This window comes from Ctenocephalides felis, unplaced genomic scaffold (genome assembly GCF_003426905.1).
Source record: "Ctenocephalides felis isolate EL2017-DRISC unplaced genomic scaffold, ASM342690v1 CF-g0.4_SCAFFOLD_00845, whole genome shotgun sequence".
In the NCBI taxonomy this organism is placed as follows: Eukaryota; Metazoa; Arthropoda; class Insecta; order Siphonaptera; family Pulicidae; genus Ctenocephalides; species Ctenocephalides felis.
Window position 1 is genome coordinate 26,963,575 of NW_020536999.1, and position 17,038 is coordinate 26,980,612.

General features: G+C 28.7%; 1 protein-coding gene across 1 annotated transcript in view; it reads left to right on the forward strand.

Moving 5' to 3' along the window:
• Positions 1-2,809: 2,809 nt before the first annotated feature.
• The window catches only part of LOC113375217 (ATP-binding cassette sub-family G member 1-like), a 75,105-nt gene continuing 60,876 nt past the window's right edge, over positions 2,810-17,038 (forward strand). The window contains exons 1-2 of the mRNA XM_026615165.1: positions 2,810-3,033; positions 9,081-9,306. Coding sequence (XP_026470950.1) covers positions 9,204-9,306 — 103 coding nt within the window. The 5' untranslated portion in view covers positions 2,810-3,033; positions 9,081-9,203. The remainder of the gene's footprint in view (positions 3,034-9,080; positions 9,307-17,038) is intronic.

Genomic DNA, 17,038 nt, shown 5'->3' on the forward strand with positions numbered 1-17,038 from the left:
CGCACTGATTAGTTTTTGGCAAAGGCTAGTCCAGCAGTTTCGGAGATACGGGGCAAAAAGTGCAAAAAATGGTGAATCAGTTTTTGAGGTAACGGCGAGCGCCCGATTTGAATGATTCAAAAAACATTTTACTTGTTTTAAAGGAATGAAAAATTGATTAAATTTTTGGAAAGGCAACGGCTAGCGGTTTCGGAGATACAGAGAAAAAAGTCAAAAATGATTATTAGACGTACCAAGATTTTTAATTTTTATTAAACGATTTAAACTTATACGATTCAAACAAATTTCAAAATTTTCAGATTTTTTTCAGTTTTCAAAAATATACATAGTTTTGTACTTTACACATAAATTTTTAATTTACAATTCATTTTCAAACTATATATTTCATATGCGTTATTCAACTCGTAAGGGGCGTCCATTAATCACGTGAGGTTATTAGTGGAAGGGGGGGATTTGACAAAATCACGAAATATCACGTGGGGGAGGGAGGGTATAGTATAAGATATCACGTGTATTTATTTTTCTCTTGAATTTTTCAAAAAAATCTAAATATTTTCTTAAAAAAACACAATTTTTTCTCGTAACTAAACATGCACGTGATGTTTGTCGGGGGAGGCGGGATAATTTTTAATATCATCAAGTAACACCTGGGTGGAGGGGGGATCCAAAAACCCTTAAAAAGTCAATCATGTGATTAATGGCGCCCTCTAAGAAATATATCTTCAGATGGATTCATTCGGCTTCTCTTTAATGTAAACATTTTCAAGCGTTTTGAGCGCTAAGATCGTCACTGTATATTATATGAACGAATAAATATATATAGTAATTATAATTATACCTTTGAAAATATTTAAAAAAATTGTTATTAATCATTAATCAATATTTGTTGATTATTATTTTTTTGCTCAAATATTTAATTTTGGTACGGAAAGTTTCAGCAATTTGCCTTAAGGCACGATGCCATGCACATTTTTTTTGTAATTGCTTGTTTTTATGTTTAGTCTATGATTGCATCTTTGGTATTCTAGCTGTAGGTCATTATAGTTATTCCTAAGCTATTTTACCAAAATTGCAAATGTAGATATTGCATCTTGACCTATATCGACTTTTATAGTTTTCATATTAATATCTTTTGATATATCTTACATTTCAAATTTTTTCCAGAGTTGCCATGGGACCAACCAAAATCTACATGTCCTGAATTTTCTGCATGGGAAAGAAATTCTTATACTTCGCTAACGCCCTGGACCAAGTTTAATAATTAACTTCCCGTAGGGTAAGTTATAGTAATCGCAAAAAAATCGAAAATGAAAATTTTTGCATTTCTCGACGTTTCAAAACCTTCTGAACATTTTGGCATACCTTAGAAAAAATGGATGTATGTGTGTGTGTGTGTGTGTGTGTGTGTATGTATGTATGTATGTATGTATGTATGTATGTATGTGTGTGTATGTATGTGCGGATACAAATTTTCGTCGACGATTTCGGGAACACGGATCAACCGATTTGAATAATTCAAAAAACATTCGATTTGTATTGATAAGGAGACGTGCTGATTAGTTTTTGGCAAAGGCAGGTCTAGCCGTTCCGAAGATACGGGGCAAAAAGTGATAAGAACGGTACCTCCGTTTTTAAGAGAACGGAGCGTCCGATTTGAATAATTCAAAAAACATTTTACTTGTATTGACAAGATGTAGAATTGATCATTTTCATGGAGGTAGGTCTAGCGGTTTCGGAGATCTAATGAAAAAAGTAAAAAATAATGCCGTTCGGCGGTTAAAAATTATCATTAGACATATGCACATCAAATTATCAGATATTTTATAGAGATTTTAACAATAAGTATATTTTTTTTTTACATTTTTATGGGTTCCGTACCAATGCTTATGCGTTAGACGGCGGCGCGGCACATGCGCGCTTTGACATTTCGTCTCTAAGCAGTTCAAGCAGTGCGATTGCTTTGAAAAAAAGTTCAGAATTTCCAAAATATGTCAAAATAAAGAAAACATTTTTTTCAAAAAAATTTTTTGTATCCAAAAAAAAAATTTTTTTCAAAAAAAAATATTTTTTTTCATATAAATTTTTTTTTTCAAAAAAAAGTAATTTTTTGTCAAATTTGTAGTTTCTCAAATCTATTTTTTTTTAATTAAAATTTTTTTCAAAAATGTTAATCGTTTTTAAAAAAATATAATAATTTTTGGTACGGGAAGTTCCAGCAATTTGCCTTAAGGCACGATGCCCTAATTGCCTTAAGACAGAATTCCACTTACAGCTAGTTTGGTTTTGTCTTTGCTGAGAAAAATATTGCAACCTAATCCAGATAAAAGAATTAACATAGAAAATTTAAGAAAACATAGATAGTGCACAATGAAACTAATTACTGAAGGTAAGTTATATATTCTTATATATCCTGAATAACATTTTGATTATATAGATTATTGCATAAATTAAATTTCTCATATGGCACAATTTATTGGTTGATTAAATACTATAGGTCATTGATCAATATTTAGTGATTATTATTATTTTTTTTGCTCGCATATTTAATTCTGGTACGGGAAATTTCAGCAATTTGCCTTAAGGCACGAGCCATGCACTACTAGTTTATTATAAAATTATAAGACAACCATGCATATATGATGATCATTGAAAATAGTCATCATATTACTTGCAAACTATAGTTTGCATACATATATGTATATAGCTATATTATGTATGTGTTAACTATATTATACATATAATATTTGCCATAGTGATGCGAATTGAAAGAATGATGCAGTCAGCAGAATTTTTGCCCCGTCCTCGGCAGAACTACTTCGACCCGCAGCAGACGCATCATATCAGTTGGACGACCGCACTCGCTAGAGCGACGTCGACCTGAAAGGGTTCAAATCAAATATAACAAAAGTTCCGTTAGTGTTATACAAATATTATAGTATCTGAAATATTATTGTTTCAATTGTGCTAAAAACGATTTTGTGAAATAGTTTTATGTGATTGTGACGGAAATTTCTTTTATTGCATCAAATAACGGTAATTATACATTTTTCTAATTACTTTTATATCATACTAATTGGATGCAATATTATAAGTAAACTAGTGGACTAAAATGCCAAAATACGGTAATTCAGTTGCATCGTGCATGGTGCATTAAGGCAAATTGCTGGAACTTCCCATATCAAACATTAAATTTTTTAAAACAGATTCAATTTTATTACAGAACTCTGAAAAAAATCTGTTTTCGGGATTTTCAAAATTTTTGAAAACAATTGATCTTTTTGAAAAACTTAATTTTTTTATAATTTGAAATAATAGGTTATCAAATATCTCCCTTCCGCCTTTTTGTATTATAAACCAAGAGCAAAAAAGCGGAAGGGAGATATTTGACAACCTAATATTTTGGAAATTTTAAACTGTTTTTTCAAGCACTTTTTGCCCCGTATCTTTAGAACGGCTAGACCTACCTCTGCCAAAAACTAATCAGCACGTTTCCTTATCAATAGGAATCAAATGCTTTTTAAATTATTCAAATCAGATGATTTCTGTTCCCGAAATCGTCGACGAAAATTTGTATCCGCACACGCACACACACATACATCATTTTTTCTAAGATATGCCAAAATATTCAGGAACCTTTAAAACGTAAAGATATATACAAATTTTCATTTTCGATTTTTTGCGATTACTGTAACTACCCTACGGAAAGTTAATTTATCTTTTTTAGCATATTTTGCATATTATTTCTATTTTCTTTAAATGCTTTTTTAGTATAATTATAGTTTGCGAAGTAATTTAAAATAATGGCATGAAACACCACTCACTACATTTATTGATTATTTCTTTTGTACAGTTCAATTAATAAATTTCTGATTCTGACTTATACAGTCAGTATATTACTATTTGATACAGAATAATGAAAATATTGATATGTGAAATAATTAAATTTTCATTGTTTTCATAAGTTACACGTGTATACTTGCTTTAAATTTTTTGAAATTTTATACTTTGATTTTATTTATATTCTAAAATATTACTATTTCGTCAATGTTACTTTTGAAAAATTAAAATCTACAAAATTATTCAAGTTTTCACATGAAATCTATGATGATCGTAATGTATTTTGTTTGAAAAAATCAGATTTTTACTCGACCTTTCGTATTTATGTTTATAATGCGTTATAACTGTAACTCAGTATTTTGGTCATTCAAAACAAAAATCAATATTTCACAACATATATAAACTTTCTAATTAACCGGTATATTGCAATACGCCTTTTTCATTTTGTTCTAATGTCAAGGTTGATCTGAAATTCAGACGTTCGAATTAAATCATTTGTAATGAAATCATATATTATTTACAACACTCCAATAATAAATTTCATCGTATTTTAGATTTTTAAGAATATAATAAAAATATCGTAAACATTTTGTTGTTCCACGTGCTTCATGCAAAATTTTTCTAGTGTTTTTCCAATTGGAAATGAAATCAGATTCCAATTGTAATTTGTATAGATATAAATGTGCAAATACACAAAACTATTAAAGATTTATTACTTTATTGTAATTTTGCACATATGTTTTTGCTAATTGATACAGCCACCACGTGTTTACAGTTTCCATAATATTTTGATGCAATACATTGATATTGCATATAATTTGTATAAAATTAAGTATTTTCCATTGATGACAAATAATTATATTTATGTTATTTTCTTTGAAGCAATATAATACTAGACTCGTGTCGAATTTTTAGATTACGTTGTTATAATTTCTGATTGCATTTGTCGACATCGTATAATCTATGGCATTCAGCTTTTTTCCGATGATGACCTTTGTATTACAAGAAGAAAATAATAAATTTTATCATATAATTTAAGATCTACTACTATTTTATGTTCATGAACAGATTTTCTATCAGTAATCGAATAAATTGCTTTTAATGTTACTAAACAGGAACATTACTTCCAAATTAAGTTCATCTTGATAAAATGCATATATCTTTTTAAATCATCTTGAAGTTTTACTACAAAACTTTAAAACTATTTTAAAGTTTTAAATTCACATTATCAATTTTTTAAAGGTGATTAGTTAAGTTTTTTTCATAGTTTTGTATTTTATTTTAGAATTATTTTAATGGTTTAGTAATCGCTCTGGATATGAGTCAAATAATAACTTAAAACGTCTACAGGATTAATATATTAAACTAGTGGTGCATAGCATCGTGCCTTAAGGCAAATTGCTGGAACTTCCCGTAGCAAAAAATAGGTTTTTTAAAACAAATTCATTTTTTTAGAACTGAAAAAAATCCATTTCTATCGCATTTTTTATTGTATCTCCGAAATCGTTAGACCTGCCTTCCCAAAAATTCCTCAGTTCTTCATTTCGTCAATACAAATAAAAACTTTTTTGAAACATTCAAATCGGTTCCCTCAAAAATTGTATTACGGTTTTTGGCACTTTTTGCCCTGTACCTTCGATACGGCTGAACTTGCCTTTGCCAAAAACGAATCAGCAGTCTCCTTATCAAGAAGAATCGAATGTTTTTTGAATCATTCAAACTGGTTGATCCGTGTTCTCGAAATCGTTGACGAAAAATTGTATCCGCACATACACACGCACACACACTCACACACATACCAAAATGTTCAGAAACCTTTGAAACGTAAAGAAAAATAAAAGTTTTCCGATTTTTTGCGATTACTATAACTTACCCTACGGGAAGTTAAGAAAAAGACATCTAATATAGTTTTTTTCTTTAAATGATCTATTTTATAACTATTTGTTTATGTTATATTTTTTTACTATTTGCTCTGAAGATGAGTCAAATAAAGTCTAGAAACGCCTGGAAGATTTTTTTATAATTTTCGAACTATTTTTTCGCACAGATAATTTTTGTTTAGATTAGTGTTTAGCTATATATTTTAGCTAACATTTTTTTTATTAAAAGAAATATCTAGTTTCATTACCGTTTTTTTCGAGACCCCAATACCAGTTCGTTCCTATTTCATTCAACTTCATTCATAGCGGTATCTAGATAGTTGCCAAAACATGTCTCAATAAACTTGTTATGAAATTATTGTCCAACCAACATGTTAGGTATTGTAAAATCTTGTTCTTGCAAACAAAATAATTGATGAAATATTCAAAGATCACAATGATACATTTAAGGACCTAGAATTGATGAGATATTTGAAGAATTGCAATGATACATTTGAACGGTTCATACTTTGAAACAAAACCAATATACCAATATTTTTATTTTTAAATAACACTGATCAAGGTTAGCTCTTGGTACTTCTTTTATTTTAAAACTTTTACCAAAGTTGTTAAATCTATTTATTTTATTTATTATAAAATGGTTTATATTAAGTTTCACCCGATCTCATAAAAAATTATAAATAATTTATAATTTTGCATTTCATTTGATTCAATTAATATTAATATAAATACTATAATAATAAAATTAACTAATAAAATAATCTATTACATTAGTGTTTGAATAATTTTCTTCGAGTTCAACGCGGAAGATCTTACGTCTAAGACTCAAAGTTGTGCGTTAAGTTTTTGCTAATGTAAAAATAATAAAATTCTATTAATAAATTATCTTGTTAGAAAAGATTCAAGGAAATTATATAATATTTTCAACATTTTATACTTCACAGATGACTAGTTCTAGCAGTCACTAGTACAGTGATGTTCAATTGACATTTATTTGCTTGCTAAATTGTTAATAATGTAAGAGAATGGATTTTTTTTATAAAATATTTTGAGACAAAATTTTTATATTTGATTGGAAAAGTATTATTCATATCTCACAGTATTAAATTCATTTAGTAATTAAATGATTGATTCAAAATTGCTTGCTTTGGATTTCACCTGTATAAGGCTTACCAAGGAATTATGATGTGCCTATATAAACTCTCACTAAATGCCACTAAATGATTAAAATCAGGAATTTGCTAAAACGTGCAAATATGATTTAATTTAATATCTTTGCGTAATACATAATCAATAAAATTATTGAAATCAATAACATATATATAAAGTTTCAAAGGTTACAAGTTTTTCTTCATAATTCGCGTTGACGACCTATGCATAGATTACGGTTGTAGTTTTGTTGATCTACTTTTAATTACATTTGTATATGTATTTTTAATTATTTCATATATCATTAAATATAAATAATAAATATATTATAGTAGTTAATTAATTTTTTCAACACACCTAGTACATTTTAAATATTTGATATCAATAACAAACACGCCTTGGCGACTCAATAATAATATTATTGTGAACTAAAAGTAATTTTAATTAAAAGTATATGAACATTTTGCAACAACCAATAAAATGAAGATTATTATGAGATGTTTGTTAAGAGAATTTTTTAGGATGTATGTGATTATAAAAATATAGTGATATTGTAGAAATAAATGGAAAATATTGCAAAAAACGACATGTCATTGTTTGACTTTGAAAATATTTGAGATATTGTTTAGCATCGAAAACAAATGAAAACTGTCACCAGCCAAAAATTTGAATTTACTTATAAGGCTAGACAATATTAGAATATGTATAATAAATCCATGATTATGAACAAGAAAAATGAAACGTCTACATTATTATTCCCAAAAGGCAGCTGAGATGTGCCAGAAATTAAAATAATATAAGATGCAGTATATGTATGGCAGATTGTATGATACACATATGAACAAAATTTGACAAATTAATTCACTTAAAATATGAAATTATGTAATAATCAGGGCCGGTCCTACCTTGTATTTGAATGCAACGCATGCGAAAAATACGAGCGCACGCGTTAGGGGGCGCAAACACAAGATTTGGATATGAAATTTTAAATATAGTTTTGTTTCATTATAATTCAAGAAATATATAATTTCTTTGCATCTTTATATATATATATATATATGTATATATATGTATATATGTATAATTGTCTATATAAATATAAGTCATCATTGTGGGCGTTTGCTTTTGGCAGTATAATTGGCAAATACACAACATACTATTTATAAGAGAGGAATTTATCTTAACACATTCTTCGCAGATTTCAAACCATTTGTTTGATATAAATGCCATATTGATATATAATGCACATCAAATTATCAAATATTTTATGGAGATTTTGATAATGTGTATCAATTTTGTTTACATTTCTATGGGTTTGGTAACATCGTGTGTCCGCTAGACAGCGACGGGGCGCTTACGCGCTTCGAAATTGCGTCTTTATGCAGCTCAAGCAGTGCGATTGCTTTGAAAAAAGTTCAAAATTTCCAAAATATTTCAAACACAAACAAACATTTTTTCCAAAAGTTTTTTTTCCAAAAAAGTATTTTTTCTCAAAAATTTAAAATTTCTCAAAATTCTAATTTTTTCAAAGTTTAAAACATATTTAATCTTTTTTTAAAAATTTAATTTCCGATACGAGAAGTACCAGCAATTTGCCTTAAGGCACGATGCCATACACCACTAGTTTATGATATAATTTTTTGGTATGGCAGTAGATAACAATAGAATAAATAACAATTCTAAACACATAATAAGTCATCATAAAATATCCCAGTCAGCACTAAAAAAATATATTAAAAAATTGCGCCTTTACTCCCGTGTCCCATGTAAAAACAATGCGGCCACCTGCCGCTTAACCTGCACCTACGCCTTGTTTAAGGTTTGGTGTCAATTTGGCGTACCGGTTTTAGGCTAGATGCATATGGGCTGAAAACGGTTGGCGCCATATGTTTTAATATCTATGTGCTAAATGCTTAGATCTATTAACAAAAATATGTTAGTCGATTCTTTAAGTAGCCGTTAAATAATATGGTTTGGAATGCGTTTGTTTGTTTTGACAAAATATTTACATGAAAAGTGAGTTCAAAATGTAATTAACGAGCTAAGTTTAACTGAGACTGTTTATAAATTAGCTTAAAATATTTAAATGGTTTTTAATGTATTTCAGTAATATAATAGATAAAATAAATCCAAAATGATTGCCACTAGGATTTTTAGTTAAATTATGTTTACCCTGTTCAAACTTTATATCTAATGAATTTTTGTCTATTGCAGATGCCTGGTCAGCGCTAATAGTGTCATCTGGACGTTAAATTATAAAAGTGTTTTAAAAACATAACTAACTTTAGTATATGTATTTAATAAAGTAATTGTTATAGTGAAATAAATTTATCAAAAATGGAAGAAACCAAACATCGAGCCATTTTATTGAACGTGCCAAAAACAAAACCTATAGACATCGACTTTCAGAACATTACCTACACAGTGAAGCTTAAGAAAGGTCAGTAAATATCGATTTTTATGACGTGCTGATGTTTTTTACATTTTATGATCATTTTGTACAATCGTACTGTAAATTGCTTTTTTCATATTATGATGGTACCTACACAAAAAGAGCTAAATGAAGTTTCTCTTAAAGATTTTTAATAATGTTTCAGGAAACAATTAGAGGCCTGGATATATATATATATATATATATATATATATATATATGAATATTGATATGTTATTTATATCATGAGCACTTCTAATGGCTTCTTAATAAGTAGATACCGATATAAATTATTCAAATTATTTTTCTATTAACTGGTTCGTACCAGCAACAAGTTTATTTGTCTTATTTCTATACAAGGTAAGACAAACCACTTTTTCTGAAACCTTACAGAATTTCAAGTTCGTCCTTTGGAAAATCTCATAATTAGCTTACGCCGGATTTGGATTATTGATAAATTGATTCAAGTAATTTTTTAAGTAAATTCCGGAAGCATTAGTTTAATTTAATTATTTTCAGTTCGCCTTGGTTCGCAGACCATATATTTGTGTTTATTATTTACAAATATATTTTGTTCTTCTTGAAATTCCATGTTGTTAGTATAGTATCTGAATTTTAATCGGTTGGAAATTTTAATGGGTAACACATGCACACAGAAGTTTCCATAAATATTTACAGTCTGGTTTATTGATTTCGTGATGATTCTTATTTTGCATTTTTATAAAGTGATTTGTATTTAATGTCGGGTAATTTGTTATTTGCCACATATATAATGAAAAGGAAATAGAGAATCGCGAAAAAATGACTATTTTTAATGTAACTCTGGTTGTATTTTTTTCAGTCTACTATTTTATCTATTTAGAAAAAAATTATATATGAAATATCGTATGGTTTGCTGAATCTAGGTAGAGGAAAATATTAACAAAAATTATTATCGAAAACAAAGAAATACATTTATTATCGAAAACAAATACAATGATTTCTTAATATTTCTGAAACAATATGTTTATTTATTTAATAGTCTATCAATAATAAATTATATTTAGTATCCGTTCGTTGATCTTGGCCCAGTTTTGCTATCTAGTCTCCAAGTCGCATTGTATTTAGAGGAAGTGATTTAATTAAAACTACATAAACAAGGACACTTGACTCTATCTAAACGATATTAATAACAGGCGATAAAATTGGTAATTTATATAAAATACTTATCATCCATTTGAATAATTAGAGAATATAATTCGAAATAAAATTGGAGTCAAGTTGGTGTGGCGAAATTTATATGAGATTTAGCAGCTAGAAAAAAGCAAAGGAAAGTAAAAGATGATTTATTGACATGCTCTGTCGAGCACATCGATTTTTGCTCAAAAATTTAATTAAAGTATTAAATATTAATATGATTAATAAAATATGATATTTTGCTTAATTTATGACTGTAGAAATAGTTTTCATATTGCACCAATAATATTATATATAATGACTCTTTTATAATTGAAAATTATATAAACAATCAAAGCATCTAATAGGCAGAATTATATAATCTGCAAAGCAAAATTAAACAGTAAACTAGTGGTACATCGTTCGTTTTTGAATCATTCAAATCGGATGCTTTTTTCTCTCAAAAACTGCAATTTTTTACACATTTTTTCCCAAAAACTAATCACCACTTCTCCCAATCGTTACAAATTGAATGTTTTTGGGATCATTCAAATCGGATGCTCCGTTCTCTCAAAAACTCGATTTCTATTTTCTGCACTCTCTGCTCCGTATCTCCGTAACGGCTAGACCTTCCTTTGCCAAAAACAAATCAGCTCTTCTCCCTATCGATAGGAATCGAATGTTTTTTGAATCAATCAAATCGGTTGATCCGTGAACCCGAAATTTAGAACAGAAAAATGCGGACACACAGAACACTTCTGATGCCAAAATGTTCAGAAACGTGAAGGTATGCAAATATTTTCATTTTAGATTTTTGGTCCATTACTATAACTTACCTTACGATAAGTTAATAAATAATATAATTTTTTTTAATAAAAAAAAGAAAATGAAATAGTAATTGCAAGTAATTGCTTTCCAATTAACTATATAATATGATATTTTATTTTGTTTCATTTTTGCATAATAATCCGGTAAAGTACAATCGTACACATGTTTATTTCTTAGAAGATAAAATCACATTATGTAATTAGTTATGATTTCATTGTGCACGACTTTTGTGTACAAGTTATTAATAGACAAGAAGTTAATAATGAGTAATCATTTAAAATATTTCTCATACATTTCTATATGTTATGACCAATATATCATTTTATTTATCTAAATTGCTCTATTATTGTGAAATGTAAAAACCCAATTTATAGATTCAGAAAAGTTTCTTGATACCAAGCGGTAGTGATATAAGATTTTACTTGAAAATATAGATCTAAACCAGAAAGTAGATATACGACTACTGTGCAACCCAGTCTTCACTAATTAATACTAGGCAAATAATTTAGCCCTGATTGTTGATCCAAAATATATTTGGTTGTGTGTTTTATTACACCTGCATTGAATTTGATTAATTTTATTTGAGTTGATAAGAGTAAGCAATTTGTCAGAAGTTTTATATATGTTTATAACAGAATTTAAATTATATTTAGGCTCTATTTTGTCAGGGTGCTCAACATTTCTCAATCGTTAGACCATTGATGTTGAAGTAAATTTTATTAATAATTTCAATTATTATTGGATAAACTTTTCCACATTATCCACCCAATCAAAGGATTCTTATATTTTGTTCTCTAATTACTTGATGGCACTTATAAAGAAAAGTTCATATGCAGTTCATGCAATTCAAATAAACAAGTTGCATAATTTGTAATATTTATTTCTCTTTATTGAATTACAATCTGTCTTTACAAAAAGGAAGACATTCAGTAATTTCGATGATATATGAAATATTAAACCTTAGATCTAAAAGGTTACCCAGTAGTAAGCCTTTTCAATTTTGATATATTGAATTTAGATATTGTGATTATATAGAGTAAACTTAGAAATAAAATGATCTATAGGGTAAATAAGAATAATTTGTGAATTATAATAATTTGTAATATAACAGTAATTATATGTATATCCAAAATTTAAGATAATATGTACATCTAATATTTCATATCGAACTACTAGACATTTATTAGAAAGGCATTTAAACGAAAGTTTCGGCGTCTTGGGTCATTTATCTCACGATCTTTCGGCCGGCGAGAAACTTGCGATATATGGAAATTTTGAAGGCCAGGGGCGACCCGAAGACACGGTTTCATACAAACAAATATTTTAGTAGCGCAGATCATTGTTTTAGAATAATTCTGTTATCTGGCGCCACATTAACCCACAACAAATTTTGCATATTCAAAGGATTTTTTCTATTTTGTTATTTACGGTTTTAGGACGGTAACTCTTTCTGCAAAAAATAATTATCCATATCATAGGTTTCCAAACACTTTATGGTGCCAAAAACCCCTTACGACGTTTTTCGCTTTAGGTAGACCTAATACTTAGGTGGTATTGAATTTTTTGTATCAATATGTATAAATCCTCTACTGAGGATCTAATCAGTGTATGGTTTGATTATAACACGAATTTATTAATTGCATTTATAACAACAAAATTAAAACTTCCCGGTATGTGTAAATAATCGACTTAATCAATTAAAAATAAATTAATTTATGAGAGATTAAAAGTATTTCGAGTCGATTTATTACACATCATTGAAAACGAACGAACACATTAACTCGGAGTGTTTTTAAAAGGTAATTTTCACAAGTAAATAATTTTTATAATTGAATTAGCTTCCATAGGATTTTAATGGTTTAGTATGTTCATTAAGACCAAGTACTCTATTGCTGTGCCAAGTAAATCGTCCAATTTTAATTTTAACAAAACGCCAAAAAAACTACTCATTTTCTCAAACTTTGATAAATTTTGAAAATTTGTCGTAAGGCCGTAATTTTTCATATTTCAGTATTTGTCGAAACTTGTCGTAAGGCCATAATATTTTAGTAAGTTCTATAAGACCATGATATACATCGCCAAATAAAAAGTTCCATGAAAATCGACTTAATTTTTTTTTCAACAGTTAATTAAAAGAAAACGGCTCAGTAGATTTTCACCTAAAACTGATCAATATCATTCCCAACTAATATCTTTCGAACAGTTTTTGATTTTTTAAAATCGATTCGGTAGTATGAGCTTAAATGTGGACAAAATGTTTAACACTATTTTCCAAATTACAAAGAACTGCTTGGCAGATCGTCGCACAAAACTGGCAAACGATAACCCTCATCGAGATACATCAAATGGCTTTTAAATTTCTGAAATTGGTTCAGGCGTTTTTGAGCAAATGTCGATAAAAGGTCTAATTTTGACAAATGCGAAAAAACAAAACTAATTTTTGCGAACTTTGAAGAGTTTTTAAAATTAAACGACTTGTCGTAGAGCCGTAATGTTTTAGTATCATCTATAAGACTATGGTATCTACCGTCAAAAAAATCATAAAACGTTTATCGGTGAGTTCTTTTGGTGTTATGACTTTTTTCTTTCATGTTTTATGGGTAAGTTATCTATGATTTTATTTTCATGAAAACATCCCCAATTTTAGTTTTAAAATTTGAATTGAGAGTACTTAAATTTTGGACGTAGGATAAAATGTCGTCTTTTTGGAAGTCTTCTTTGACAAATTGAGAAACTAGAAACTCTAATATTTTAGTTTTTGAGTTTATCTTTGGGATGAAATGCTGATAATATCGACTGTTTTAGTTAAGGTTGGAGAGTAGCCTTACAATTAAAAGAAAATGTTGTCCTTCTTGTACTTTTATAAGATATTACCCACTGTCACAAATCAATTCCCATTTTCATCTCGGGGACCCTGACATAGTTTTTCAAGTTGACCCCTTGCAAATATTTTGTCATAGATGCCAGGTGGTCCATACGGACTGCTTTGGAAATCATTGATCTAAATTATGCTTTTATACACAAACTTTGTCCATAGATTTCACATAATATTTTACAAAGATGGTCTGTATCTATATTATGAAATATGGTGAGTATGGTCCTGTGATCGCAATCAAGATTTTTCAATAAAACTGGAATCATATTCAAATGGCTTATTAATTCTCGCCTTGTGCCACCTTCTCAAGACCTGCACAATAATTTCTATATGGTGTTTACACCAAGGTTGTCTGTATAATAGATTTGGTATTATTGAAATATCAGCAGATACAGTCTAGAAATGACCTCTTGTTATAATACGACTTAGAAGATATATAGTTTTTGACGTACCAAATTATACGAATAGCTTCTATGTCAAAATATTTATATGAATTTATTCAAAATTATAAACCAGTTTATTATCTAAAGCTAAAGATAGATTGAGATTTTGCGCGTCATTTGAGTCTTGATGTTATAAATTTATTCATACTGTAATTTTGAATTGAGTGAGAAATAAAACGCAATCTTATGTGTAAGGGAGATTGGGGTAGTTTGTGATAGAAGAAGATTGCTCTAATAACATGGAGGTGATATATGAAATTTTATTATAAGGTGTTTTGTTTGAACATCTTGTTCAAAAATTGATAAAGGTTATTATAAACTTTTTTTTGTTGGCTTTATGAAGAAGTACGTTGGCCTTTAAAATATTTTAATTAATGATTAATTCATCTACACAATAATATGAAAAGTCCTAAATTTGATTAGATTGTCATTATGTTTTAAAGCTGATTTTTTTTTGCCCAAGAGCAATCGTTTCAACACTAGCAGAAAGATTTTTGAATCATTCATATCGGAATTTTTCTTCTGTCAAAAACTTTGATTTTTTGCAAATTAATCTTGACATTACTTCTACCCGTCATTACGAATTGAATGTTTTTTAAATCATTTAGATCGGATTCTTCGTTCTCTCAAAAACTTGGTTTCTATTTTCTGCACTCTTTGCTACGCATCTCCAAAACAGCTGGACCTGTCTTTACCAAAAACTAATCAGCACTTCTCTCTATCAATAGGAATCCAATGTTCGTTGAACTATTCAAATCGGTTGTTCCGTGCGCCCAAAAATGTGGAAGAAAAATTGTATTCATACATACATACATACATACACACACACATCTATTTTTTCTGAGGTATGCCAAACTGTCCAGAAACCTGCAAAACGCGAAGAAAGGTTAAAATTTTCAATTTCGATTTTTTGACGATTACAGTAACTTACCCTACGGGAAGTTAACTAGTTGTAAGTGGCATTTTGCCTTTTGACAAATTGCATGAACTTCCTAATATGTGTAAAGAATCGATTTAATCAATAATAATTTATTTATATATATGATGGTAGACAGAGAGTCCATGGGTCTACCTCTCTGTATTTAATTTGATTATGTGGTCACCCCTTTACTTGTTCACCCTTTACTCGTTCACCCCTTTACTTGTTTACCTGTTTACTTGTTTACCTGTTTACTTGTTTACCTGTTTACTTATTTGCCTGTTTACTTATTTACCTGCCTGTCTATTCACATATTTACCTCTCCGCCTGTTCACATATTTACCTGTCTACGTATTTACCTGTTTACTTTTTTAATTATCGACATGTTGACTTTTTGCCTGTCGAGCTGCCACTATGTTTACCAGTTCATTTGTCTATCAGTTTATCAATATGTCAGCCTCCTTTTCTACTTTTTTACCTGTGTACTTGCCTAACTGCCTTGCTGCCTGTCTACCTGCCTACAAGTTATAACTGCCAACCTGCTTACCTGTCCACTTTTTTTTCTCTCTGCTCTTAGAACTGTTTACTTGTCTACCTATCTACCAATAATTCTATTTGTACATGAAGCATTAATAATTATTTGTGAAGATCATATTAGCCAACAAATGGCAAATTTTGCAATTTTTCCGCATCTACGAATTTACCCTAAGGGAATTTAATAAAAAGAAGTTGGTTAATCCAACAAGTATCAAACAATCTTATATCGACATAAAATTGACACTCTTTTTTGTTTTTTTATAAGATTTTCTGTCGAGTGCTGTATAAGCATTACAACCTTGGTCTCATTATTTCTGCTCGGTGCTTTTATTCTCAAAAGTACATAAAAACGTTCTGGCAGTTATTATATCATTATCTATAAAAATTAATTATTATTCACTTATATCAAGAGTGTAATAGGTATTGCGCAAGAATGTAAAACATGCCATCTTAAATGAAGTCAAGAATTTTACACTTGAAATTTATAGTATTAAAATGCAAAAAAGTATGAACCATAAAACCAGTTTCATAGAATTCTGACGTAGGTTCTCAAATGATTGGAGTTCCGGCCAAATACGCAAACCGAACAGATATAAATATATATATATATATATATATATATATATATATAATTATATGTTATAGTATAAATTAGGAGATAATTATATTTTTAATATATATTTTTGACGCAAATTCCACATTATATATTCTGGATTTAGTGTCAACTATTATAGCGCATCTAGAATTTTTTTATTGAGAGATTGACGCAATTGCAACTTTTTTTAAATCTTTTGTTGACAGACATTTTCTAGACTAATCTTGCAATTACAAGGATAAATTAACTCAATACAGCTCTGTAACTTCAAATCTGCTGGACCTGCTTTTGCCAAAAACTAATCACCACTTCTCCTCGTCATTAATAAATGAATGTTTTTTAGATCATTCAAATCGGATGCTTCATTCTCTCAAAATTTCGATTTCTAT